Source organism: Mytilus californianus, unplaced genomic scaffold, assembly GCF_021869535.1.
Source record: "Mytilus californianus isolate M0D057914Y unplaced genomic scaffold, xbMytCali1.0.p SCAF_3, whole genome shotgun sequence".
Lineage (NCBI taxonomy): Eukaryota > Metazoa > Mollusca > Bivalvia > Mytilida > Mytilidae > Mytilus > Mytilus californianus.
Window position 1 is genome coordinate 51,286,779 of NW_026262679.1, and position 12,579 is coordinate 51,299,357.

The following is a 12,579-nucleotide window of genomic DNA, read 5'->3' on the forward strand; positions in this document are numbered from 1 at the left end:
GGATGGATGACAGTAGAAAATAGAATAAAATACCACAAATATTTACTGCTATATAAATGTATGTGGAAAGAAGCACCACAGTACCTACTTCAAAAGTTTCAACTTATATCTGTTAATAATCATTATGCTTTAAGGGGTGTTACTCAAGATAATTTGAAAGTGCCTAAGCCAAACACTGAACTGTTTAAAAAATCTTTTGCTTATTCTGGATCAGTTTTATGGAACGGACTACCATATGAAATCCGTAAAGTGCAAAATATTTTTGTTTTAAACAAATTATAAAACGATAATTGAGGCAGTCCCAATATTCAGTCTTGAAATGATTGCAACTATTACTTTTTTTAGAATGTATGATTTTGATTTGTATATAATATCTATTTACTACATGCACTCTGTAACTGTTTTATGTTCTAATGGTACATGTACACTGAACTATCATGACTATACGATTGTGAACTGACTATGTGTTAATATGTTGTATGTTTGCTATTTTTCTCTTATTATTTTTTTACTTGTATTGTATATGAGGGCCTCAGGGAAGATTAGTAATTGTAACTAACTGTGTTTACCCTCTTTAAATAAAGAAATTATTATTATTATTATTATTATTATATCATTATTATTATTATTATTATTATTATTATTATTATTACAGTAAAAGGCATACATGTTTTGGCAAATACCCTAGCAGAGAGGGTAAAAAATAGATATCCTTGTGAAAAAACTCTGGTTGGGTGATATTTGAGTGAAACTCATCTGATAAAATAAAAGCCCCTCAATAAAAACACTAACTACTAACCAATCAAAGTTCAGCATACTTATAAAAGAAGTGAATATGTAAAAACAAAGAATGATGGCAATGTCACCTATACCAACTTACCTGGTATAAATAATATCGAATGATGGCAATGCCACCTATACCAACTTACCTGGTATAAATAATATCGAATGATGGCAATACCACCAATACCAACTTACCTGGTATAAATAATATCGAATGATGGCAATGCCACCAATACCAACTTACCTGGTATAAATAATATCGAATGATGGCAATGCCACCAATACTAACTTACCTGGTATAAATAATATCGACCAACATATTTTGACCACAATGCCTGACCATACTGTCCTTTTCCTTTCTTGGCAAACTTTCTGAGGAATCTCTATCAAAAGGCAGCAGAATATATTATATATCATATTGAACATGATAATTTCTAATTTTGATAAGAACAGATATCAATATTCAGAAAAATGCATGAAAGCAAATATAAGAATTTCACATATTATAAAACCGCTACGTCTGAAAATGTATTCCTAATAACTCTCTCTTCCCTTTTCTAACATTAAATAAATGACAGTTATAAGACAGGCAGTATTATTATTCAGAATTGTACTAATTAATTTTATAAGTGAATTCCTCTTTTCTTGTAAAATTTCCCTCCTAATCCTAAGCAATTGCCTCTCTGGAAATACATGTGAAAACATTCTATCGAATATCCTTGTTTTTCCAATGTTTTTCTTACCTCCTCTGAGTCCATTCCTATTTCTACAGCTGTTAAGATAAATTTTTCTCTTAATAGATATGGCATAAATTTCATGATTCTATCCTCAATCTGAAAAATAGTATAAAATTGAGATCTTTTAAATGTAACTGCATGACATTGCAATGTTGTATTTTATTTGACCATAGCAATAACTGATATAGTTTACATCCTATGTCAATGAAAGCACTTTAAATTTACTTCCTATACTATGAATAAAAAGAGTTGTGGGTTTTTTTGTAAGCCTGGCTCGTGAAAGTCAAAGTATTATGCGTGAAAATGGGAAACAAAGTTGTATGGGACACTTGAAATTACAAGCGTTATTATTACAATGATAAGCAGGATACAGGAATCTGACAAAACAATAACCAGAATCCAGGACCGGACTCCCCCAATGAGACCCCATTAGACAGCAATCAAATGACACAAAAAAAAACACGTCTAGAGGTCAACATATGGCCTTCAACGTTGAAAAATTATCTTTACAATATGTCAATTGGCCAGAGTATAAAAAAAGTTGTGAATACATTTATTATATAATATTATAGATCTGCCATATTCACCAAAATTCTGTAAATGACATTAAACTGCTTCGCTGAGCGCAGCTGGATACCCCCGCAGAGGTCCAACCCTGAACAGTTGGGGCAAAAATGGACTTTGGATTGTAATTAAATATTTAGATATTATAGGTTTCTGAATAAATGTAGTCAAAGAACTTGAAATTGGTTATATGAATTGAATTTATATTCAATTAAAGATTTCTTGCTGTTGTGCAATACACTGTGCTGTTGCGCAATACTTAGTAAATCTGTTGTCAGACTATAAACAAATAAAGTTCAATTAATTCTCAATGTCATATTAGAAATTTATGAAAATGTAAAGGGAGCTTACATCAATAGATATAAACAATTCACCAAAGTTTCATGAGAATTGCTGACAGCATTTTTGAGTTATTGTCCGAAAACTGGAAAATCACCCCTTTTTTAATGAATAAAACCCCATTACTCAGAAATGATAAATGAAAAATTTATAAAATTCGAAACGGAGCTTACATCAATAGATATAAACAATTCACCAAAGTTTCATAAGAACTGCTGAACTCTGAAACGTAAAATTTAAAATATATAAAAATCGAAAGGGAGCTCATGTCAATAGATATAAACAATTCACCACAATTTCTTGCAAGTTGGTGAAAGCATTCTTGAGTTATTGTCTGAAAACCGGAAAATCCCCCTTTTTTTAATGAATAAAACCCCATAACTCGGAAACGTAAAATCAAAAATTTATAAAATACGACGTCAATAGATATAAACAATTCACCAAAGTTTAAGCAAATTGGTTAAAGCGTTTTTGAGTTAATGTCCGACATGTTGACTTCGGACGGACAGAGGTATACCATAATACGTCCCGTAAACGGGCGTATAAAAACCAGCTGAAATATGAACCATTGACAAGGTTCTTGATTCCAATACATTTTCATATCATTGAAGGCTACATAATGATATCTGAATAAACTGAACTTGGAAGGCTACATTGATATCTGAATAAACTGAACTTGAAGGCTACATTGATATCTTAATAAACTATTTACTTGTCTATTTTATACTACAAAATTGTAATGTTTTGATGCTGTTTTTTAGTAATTCATTAAGTTTAAGAGAATATTTACCCTTTCCAAATCTGCCTCATTTTCACAATTACTAAGAAAGTTAATTTCATCTGTCACATTGCCATCAGACACCATGACTACTCTTACACCATGAGTTCTCCCATTAATTGTGCACTTCTTTGCTGCAAAATAAATTGACAAAAATATAAATAGTCCAGAAAAGTAATGTTACTGAAGTTGTGTAAATATCATAAAGCAAATTTAAAACATAAAAATTATAATGTGCAATATCTTGTAATAATGTAAGTACATTTTCTCTGACAAAAAAAGTTCCTTGAAATTTAAAAGATTTTTGTCAATGAATAATTTTTAGCAATCATGTAAAATCAACTTTGTTAACGCAAGTAATAATAATGTGTTCCTAATATTTCTTCCAAACCTTTCATTATGTTCATCATGTCCTTTTTGAGTCTACACTGAAGCTGTAAATTTTCAGTTTACTTGAAACTTTAGAATTATTTAACAACCATCAATGCTGACATATCATTCCTTCCCAAAATGTACCAATGAGAAACGTTGGTAGCAATATAAATAGTGAATTTATTCCAAATACTGTTTTCTAGGATTTTAAGCATTGCTTCATGCATATATCTGGAATTCGTTAACTTCAATCAAAAAATTTTGTTTTAATAACTAAATTCTTCAAGTCTATGCACTTAAACCATATTTTTGAAGGCTGTACTGTGACCAATAGTTGCTTACATCTATGTCATATGGTCTCAGGTGGATAACTGTCTTGTCGGCAATCATAGGACATCTTCTTATTTTAAAAAGAAGAATTATTACTACTCTAACTTGAGAGTCTCCTCATGGGGTTTTTGATTATGTGATTACTTGGCTGTTTTTATAGTGATTATTTGATTACCAGACAAAATATTTCATGATTATTTGATTATTTGATCATCTAGGACTGTATTTTTGATTTTTTGATTATCTAGTTTAAAAAAATAATTAATGATTATGTGATTATATTGGCAAAAAATTGATGATTACTATGAAAGTACTTTTATTTGTGGGTATCAATTTTCGTGGTTTTTGAAAAAGTTGCATGTTTGAGGGTTCTTAAATTTGTGGATTTTAGTTTTCTGAAGAAAAAAAATTGAGTGAAGAATATGAAGTCATCACTAACGAAGATTTTTGTAAAAACATATGTTGTTTTATAATGATTTGTGGGAGATTGAAAAATAAGGTGTTCATTTTTACTTACTTGTTCGTCTTTCATTACTGACAACATTCATCAATATTTAAATCAAATAATAACTTTCGGAAATAAGCCGATTCATCTATGGTAGCAAATATTCTCGATGGAAGGAAATTGCAAAGTAATCATTTTAATATTTGCACACAAGTAATCAGAAGCGATGACACTACAATATATAATTAACCCGAGATCGAATGGTCAACAGATTAACGATCATCAAAGGTGTTAATTGAGCCATAAACATGTCACTCAAAAGAAAAGGTTACATACAAAATTTCCACAAATGTACTTTTAAATTTACAATTAAATGTTGTGAAATTAAAATGAAAGCTCAATATCAATTTTGTTTTTCATACGAAAATTATGAAGAGATAAAATGAACACTTCATCATCCCACACTATAATCAGAAGTCTGACTTTCTTAATTTTATATGAAAAATAAAAAGTGAAAAGTCGTACAGTTTATATATTTTTTAAAGATTAAATTGTTAAAATCTATCTGAAGATGTACATGTATAAATAGTTCATATTGCTTTTGCTGATATTCGATGTATTCTTTAGATTATATGCCAGGCCTGCCAACTATCCCGATTTTGGCAGTATCATCCTGATTTTCATGCCTCTACCCCAATCCCTATATTTGGATCGTAAAACAAGTCAAAATCCTGATTTTCACAAAATATACCGGAAAAAATTATTGGTTACAGATTTTGAAGTTTTTCTGATAAATTTCTATAAATCTTTTATTTTTTACCTGACTACATATTCATGACAAGTTTACAACCCTATGCTTATCAATGGTCACAACAGGTATCATAATTTGTTGTTATATGTAATCTGCTTATCTGATTGGTAATAACAATCCTCAAAATTAATTAATTTGTAAACAGAATCGGTCAGTCGACATTTCAAGTTTAATCAATTTATCACACGATCACAATTTGCAACGTTTACCGTAGTTTCATGACAAAATCGTAATTAACTGAAAGAGGAAAACTGTAATGAACTCATTAGAAAACAGCGTTTATCTTGAAATCTGTTAAAATTTTTAAAATCAGACATGTTTCTGTCCAGTTCTAATTTAAAATCGACGCCATTTCAGGCCTCTACAGTAACTTTTTTTTTAACTTGCCCAATAGGACAAGTACATACCAAAACTTACTTGTCCGAATGCAATTGTAACTTGTCCGAAAAAAAACCCTTTATATTAACCTTTTTTTCGTTTTAGGTTGATTCAATGAACAAAATGAATTAAAACATTGGAACAGAATTTGTTTATATCTCTTGATATCCTTTTCAAAAATATGAGTCAAGAACAACTGAATCTAGTCAATGGTTTACTTTTATAAATTTTGACTTGGATGGAGAGTTGTCTCATTGGCACTCATACCACATCTTCTTATATCTATGTCTAGTCACAGGACTAAGGTTCTAGTTTTCATCAAAGTCAAAGTCTCATCAGACTTTGCACATCAGGCACAGTCTGGTATGCCTGTCAGTCTACACTCATTTGCCATGATTTGGTTTGTATCCTGGTCTTTTATGTTGATAAAATATTGATTATTATGATCAATGTCTTACTACAATCAGCTTTGTTTTGAATATATTGAAATGTTTTTTCAAACACAATCAAATATTGTTTGTTTAAATATTATCATATCTTATTTTCTGAATTCTTGGTCAATAATTTCTTCATTTTTATTTTTTTGTTAAATATTTTTGTTAAATAAAATTTATCATATTTTTGTAATAAAGCAACAGTATAACGTAGGGCCATAGTAGCCTATCGACAAAGCATTGGATTGTTTCAGGATGCCAGGCTAACAAAGGTACGGCTGGAGTGGTAAAAGTCTTGAAATGTCTCCAACAGTGCTGAACTGTCTATTAAACATGGAGCCAATCATTTCCGTACCAGTGCCGAACTGTCTTGTTACCTTATTTACAAAGCGCACACCGCTGATTTCGATTGGTAAGACTGGTTTCCGAGAATAAATATGCCTTTTATCTGTTATAAAGTATCTGACAAAGAACCAGTTTTAAATTATTGATCGCAAGTAAACATGTGAAATTAATATTTGTTTTTATCTTCTTTTCTTGTTTTTTGTTTTTTACTCTGATCATCAAAGTTGGATTTAATTTATTTTCTACAGAATGATTTTACTTGTCCCGTCAGACAAGCTTGATCAGGCTTTTACTTGTCCGACCTTTTTTTCCTTTGGTACCGGACCATTGGACAAGCGTTATTGTCGAGCCCTGCATTTTGTATTCACTTTACTGTGTTTAAGCCTCCGCCAGTAAGATCAACTCTGAACACAAAGAAAGATAACTCAAATTTTATCCATTTTCTCATTAATACTGATAGACTAACTCAAAACCTGTCTTCATCTTTCTAACTTTAGGATATTTAGGTTTTTTTAGTCATGGTGCAAAAATAAGAAGGTCTTTGGAGGGGGAAAAGAAGGGGAAGGAGGGGTCTTCACTTTGTATCCTTTATTTTTTTAGGCCTTTTTTTCTCTATTCTTTAGTTATTTTGCCAATTAATAAGTACAAGAATCATGCAAATAAAAGAAATCAAGGCTTATTAGCTCATCATCAGTATACCAAAAGAAAAAAGAAGAGATAAGAGACTATTTCAAGAGTAAAAAACAGTGCACACAGAAACGCCGCAAAAATTGTAACCCTTAAAAATCTAAAAGCGCACTAAATCCCCCATGGAGATTTTCAAAAGTTGGCAGGTCTGATATGCCTGTATCCATGTAGTTACATGGAGATTTTGCAGGTCTTGAATCGGACTGCAGTTATTATAGTTCTTTGGACACTTAAATTAGTGGATAAAGACATCCACGAAAACCACGAAAATTGGTATTCCATGAATAACAGTACTTTCACAGTATGTGATTATATTGGCAAAAAATTTGTGATTATGTGATTATATTGACAAAAAAATTGTGATAATGTGATTACTTGGACACCCCCATGAGGGGCCTAACTTGAGGCTGTTGATTTGAGTAAAGGGAGACACCTTTTTAAATTTGGTATGTGTTTGTAATAGTCATTTTCATGAATGCAATTTTTAAAGCACTCATATGCAACAGTGGAAAAACTATCTGATTTTTTTAAATGAAAATGAATAATGAACACAAACAAAACACTGATTTTCAAGAGTTATGTCCCTTATTAAAAGGACTGTGTTTTTTATTTGGGATCAATAACACATACCTTTCTTATGGCAATAACAAAGTACACCCAGCAAGGCACTCCATAGATTTGTTCTACCAGCACATACATCTATATTATCTGTTCAAAGAAATTTTATCATAAGAATTAAATAAACAACAAAAAGCATGACACAAAGATTTATAATTGATAGTTATATTATTCATTTGTTTATTTATTTTATATTTTTAACAAAGTATGACTGAATTTCTACTTCGACTTTTAGAATTACTTTTCAGGATATTACATAAATTATCTAATTGCCCATTCTTATAGAATAGAAAGCTATTTGTTATTCCAATGAAAATGATGACATATGGAGGGTGGAGCATTCACAATAGGAAGATTATTCCTGTCACAATCTAATGTTTGTACCAATTCAGTAATCACATATTCAGTAGGTGTCAGTATATTTGCTTGTTTTGAATGTTGAAAACAGAACTTCCACAATTACTGATGACATTTATCAGAACTTGTACAGGTTCATCATATCAATCTACAATTCTAGCTAATATAGCTTGATTAAGCTATATACTCACAATCTCGCTAGATTTATTATCTCCCTTGGCGATTTTTCAATGTAATTTCTGTTTCTTGCTTGTTATTTGCAAGTGTAGTTTGAAACTTTGCAGGCATGATAAGGAAGTACTGCAGAATATGATTATGCATTATTTTTTTTTACTTTTACTGTAACAAAAAGAGAGGTGAAAGATACCAAATGGACATTCAAGCTCATAAGTAGAAATAATCCTCTAAAAAACACAATAAATTTGAAAAAAATACAAATGATAGAATATTTAGTATGTTTGTTCATTATGTCTGAAAAGGTTTAGACTGAATACCAAAAATTAATGCAGCAAATTAAATTTCCTTTTTCTTTTACAAAAGCAAACTAATATAGCTCAATCAAGCTATATAAGCTAGAGCTGTAGAATTTCAGAACCTGTTGTACAGTGTCCTTGGTATTTATTTAAATCATGAAATGTATAATCATTATATATTTTAAAAAAAAAAGATAAAAAATAACAGGGACACTTTATAGGTCAAATATCTTTAGACTATGATTCCTAACTTCTCTGACCATGTTAGCAATAATTTCAAACTACACACAGCATGAAGTGAATACACAATTTTTCACCTACCTAAACATTCTCTTATGAGTGAGTAATCATTTGTAAACTCATGTAATATACCAGCGTGTGATCCAAACTCAAAAACACCAACCATCTCTTCTAAGTTATACTCAGTTGCCGTTTCTATTTCTGTAAAAAACAACAACATATGGTTGCTCACAAGTGTCAAGAATGATGTAAAAAGAGTGCAAATATATCTTTTACCAGATAAAAGTCATCTCTGTTAAAAAATGGTCATCCAATTCAGTTTTCTGATTTTAAAAGTCGTCTAAAGTTTTGATGAGTTGAAATCTTCATCAAAATTAATGTAGCATACGATATTGGATGTACAAATACAAATGAAAAGAAGCCTGATGTTTCAATATTTTTAAAGGAGATGTGGTATAATTGCATATGAGACAGATATAAACTAGAGACTAAATAATGTTGTAATACACTAAAGTTCATCGTAGTTGTTCATCAATGATCACAGGCCATTCCATAAAGAAACACATGCAACATTACTTTATGCCTAAGCATTATGACTTGGATTCCTTAAGAGAGAAAAAATAAGAGAGATATATCTCACAACTGATTAAGTTTCAGAAAACTGTTCATGCAAAAAGAAACTGCTTTCAATTTACACAATTGCACTTCTTTTCATCATATCCAATTTTCAATTATTTTTTTTGCATGGTAAGTCTCTATCTCAGCAGAGTATTGATTACATTCAACTTTGGAGATTGTTTTCCATTTAATTTCGTAATTTTTAATCTACAAAAAATTCATTTTAAAAGCAGCAATAACCCTAGTCAGTGGTTGTGTTTAGTTATATTTTTATGGTGTTTGTTTTTGGCATTTAGGGAATTTTGTTTTAATGACTGATCATTGATACTGTGGATTCATTATTATTCGTTGGGTACCAATTTTCATGGATTTCGTGGGTACAGGTAAACCACGAATTTAAATGTTCAACGAATTACACATATTCTATAAGGTTGTGTGCATACTTTGGCAAATCCAAGAAATCAAAAATCAACGAAAATGCAAGTTATTCTCAATCCACGAAAATTGGTACCCACGAAAATAAATGAATCAACAGTACTCTCTTTAAAATTTATGTAGTATTAAGGTGATTTACAGATTGACATATTGTACAGACACTTGTCATTTATTGAATTCCATATACTGACTTATATGTCTGTTGTCTTGTTGGGTTTCTGTCTCATTGACAACTTTGCCTTTTAACAATACAGTCCAAACAGCTATAAAGGTCGCTTCTATTAAGCAAAAACCTGTCTTGTAAGAGCATCCTCTTCTTGTTCCGCTGTAATAATACCTTCACATTTTGAACCTTATTTAAAAGATCACCTCTCTGATAAGGTCAAATTTCCATGATCCCAAGAGTGACCTTTACATACAGGTTTGACAGTATGTCTTCAAAACACTTCATATTATCTTAAATACTTCTACCTACAGCATGTTATATTCAGTATTTTATTAAAATTTACATAAAAACAAGGAATTATTTGAATCTGGAATAATTTTGAATTCTGGAAAATTGATAAGAAATGTATGATGAAAACTAACCCAACTAAATAGGGTTAGCCATGCGTGCATTGGTAAGGTTAATTTTAATTTCACTAATATTTCAGTATGAACCAAGGAGGTTATATGAGAAGGAGAGAGGACGAAAGACGCTAATTACATATAAAATGTTACCGCCTTTTCTGTAAGTGGGTGTTTATTAGTTGAGATCCATTCGGTCGCAGAGGAAGACTTGTCCTAGTTACACATCCGAGTAAGAACGGAAACACCTGAAGTGTTATAAACCAACCAAGATTTCAGAAAATAAGCCCGAGATCATGGCTCTCGACAGTAACAGTAATTTATCTAGAAATATTCTGCATCTACAAGACGAACGACTCAACCGACCTGAATTGCTTTGTAAAAGATGTAAAATTTAAAGCATAAAATATTTATAAAAATGTGCAGGATGTAAAAGAATAGACACGCTTTCCTTTAGTGGTATCTTTAATTACAAATTGACGTATTTCCCATTTTTGTTTATAAATATTACAACCGTGCATGGCATGAAAAGAGTATTGAGTAAGAAGAAATCTACACATACCATGTGTATTGTCGGGAAAAAAATCACATATAGAGAGGTACCAATCTACATGCCTGGTAATCCTAGTATTAATGTACAAAATCATGCATGTGTTAATTTCCTGACATTTTACCGTTTAAGAAAATGAAGTACTGGTTTTAACAAAATCTTAATTAAACTCAGTGTATAACAAGGTATTGATTTTGAGTGCTCACGTTGAGAATTTTCAAAAATAAAAATGGTTATCATATTTCTTTATTTTTCTTATTTTTGTTTTTGTTCCTTTGCTTTCAATGAGAGCCCGTCAATTTAAAGGGAACCAAAATTAAAATATTGGAAAATACGATGAACCGATATAAAAACATTTAATTTTGCACAGAAATGATTTTAATTAGAAATAAAATGCTTCGCTGAGCGCAGCCTGATACAACCGAAGAGGTCGATCCCTGAACAGTTGGGGCAAGTTTGGACACAATATTTTAGCTTGATACTGTCTGAATTTGGATTGTGATCAAATTTTTGACATAATATAGGTTTCTGACACAAAATAAATGTGGTCAAAGATCTTAAAAATCTATTGCGCAATACTTTCAATTAAAGATTTCTTCTTGAAACTTTTCAAAAAATTTGAAATTTCAAAAATTTTGAAGAAAAAAAATTGGGAAAAAAATCCCCCCAATCTTTTTGACCCTTGGTATGGAACCTTGTAGTACAATTTTAGAGAGGTCCATACACTGAAACTTAAGTTATTGTCTGGAAACTAGAAAAATGCTTGTTTTTGGCCCCTTTTTTGCCCCTAATTCCTGCATGTTTGGGGCAATTACCCCCAAACTCAATCCCAGCCTTCCCATTGTGATATGGAACCGTGTGGTACAATTTCAGTGAGATCCATACACTTACACACAAGTTATTGTCTGGAAACTACAAAAATGCTTGTTTTTGGCCCGTTATTCCTAAACTATTGGTACCATAACCTCCAAAATTAATCCCAACCTTCCTTTTGTAGTATTGAACCTTCTTGTAAAATTTCATAGAGATCCATTCACCTAAACAAAAGTTATTGTCCGGAAACCAAATGTGTATTCAGACGACAACGCCGCCGACGACAACATCATAGCATTAGATGAACCCCAAAAAAATTTTTGAGGTCGTAAAAAAAACTGCCATATCCTGATGTCTACCGCATTCCATCCGGAAAAAGACTGAAACTTTTTGGTAGTTCTTGGATAAATTCCTCTGTTTCAATTAAATTAATGCGCTCCAGCAACCGGTCACTTTAACAAAAGTACCTCACATATTCCTTTCAAGGATATAACCTACCGTTTCCCATTTTCAGGAGCCAACATAGGACGTGAAAATCTAAGCGCAACGAGAAACAAACTTTACGCTGGCTCTCGATAAATTTCTCTTCCTTTCAGTTACAAATATTAGCTCCGGTCGCAACCAGTCACTGTAACAAAAGTACTTCACATATTCCTCTATTTTCTATGATATCATGTGCAGCGCCATACAGGTGAAGCGAAAATCTTTGTTTAAAGCAAGGTGGGGTTCAATAGAAATTGCATTTTCAAATTTCTTTAAACCCTCATAACTTTGTCATTTCTTAGTCGATTATCACCGAAATTAGACGATATACTTTCGAATTTTGCATCAAATGATATTGCACAATAAAAACACGTTTAGACTGATTTGTTACTATAATTACACCTGTATTTTATGACCCAGTC

At 31.2% G+C, this 12,579-nt stretch overlaps 1 protein-coding gene across 5 annotated transcripts in view; it reads right to left on the reverse strand.

Annotated features, from left to right (window-relative positions):
• The window catches only part of LOC127734815 (uncharacterized), a 56,807-nt gene that overhangs the window by 19,985 nt on the left and 24,243 nt on the right, over nucleotides 1–12,579 (reverse strand). For all 5 annotated transcript variants that reach the window (XM_052244838.1, XM_052244835.1, XM_052244834.1 and 2 more), the window contains 5 exons: nucleotides 8,773–8,892; nucleotides 7,634–7,711; nucleotides 3,214–3,335; nucleotides 1,527–1,616; nucleotides 1,077–1,166 (listed from right to left, as the gene is read on the reverse strand). In XM_052244838.1, the coding sequence (XP_052100798.1) occupies nucleotides 1,077–1,166; nucleotides 1,527–1,616; nucleotides 3,214–3,335; nucleotides 7,634–7,711; nucleotides 8,773–8,892 (500 nt within the window). The remainder of the gene's footprint in view (nucleotides 1–1,076; nucleotides 1,167–1,526; nucleotides 1,617–3,213; nucleotides 3,336–7,633; nucleotides 7,712–8,772; nucleotides 8,893–12,579) is intronic.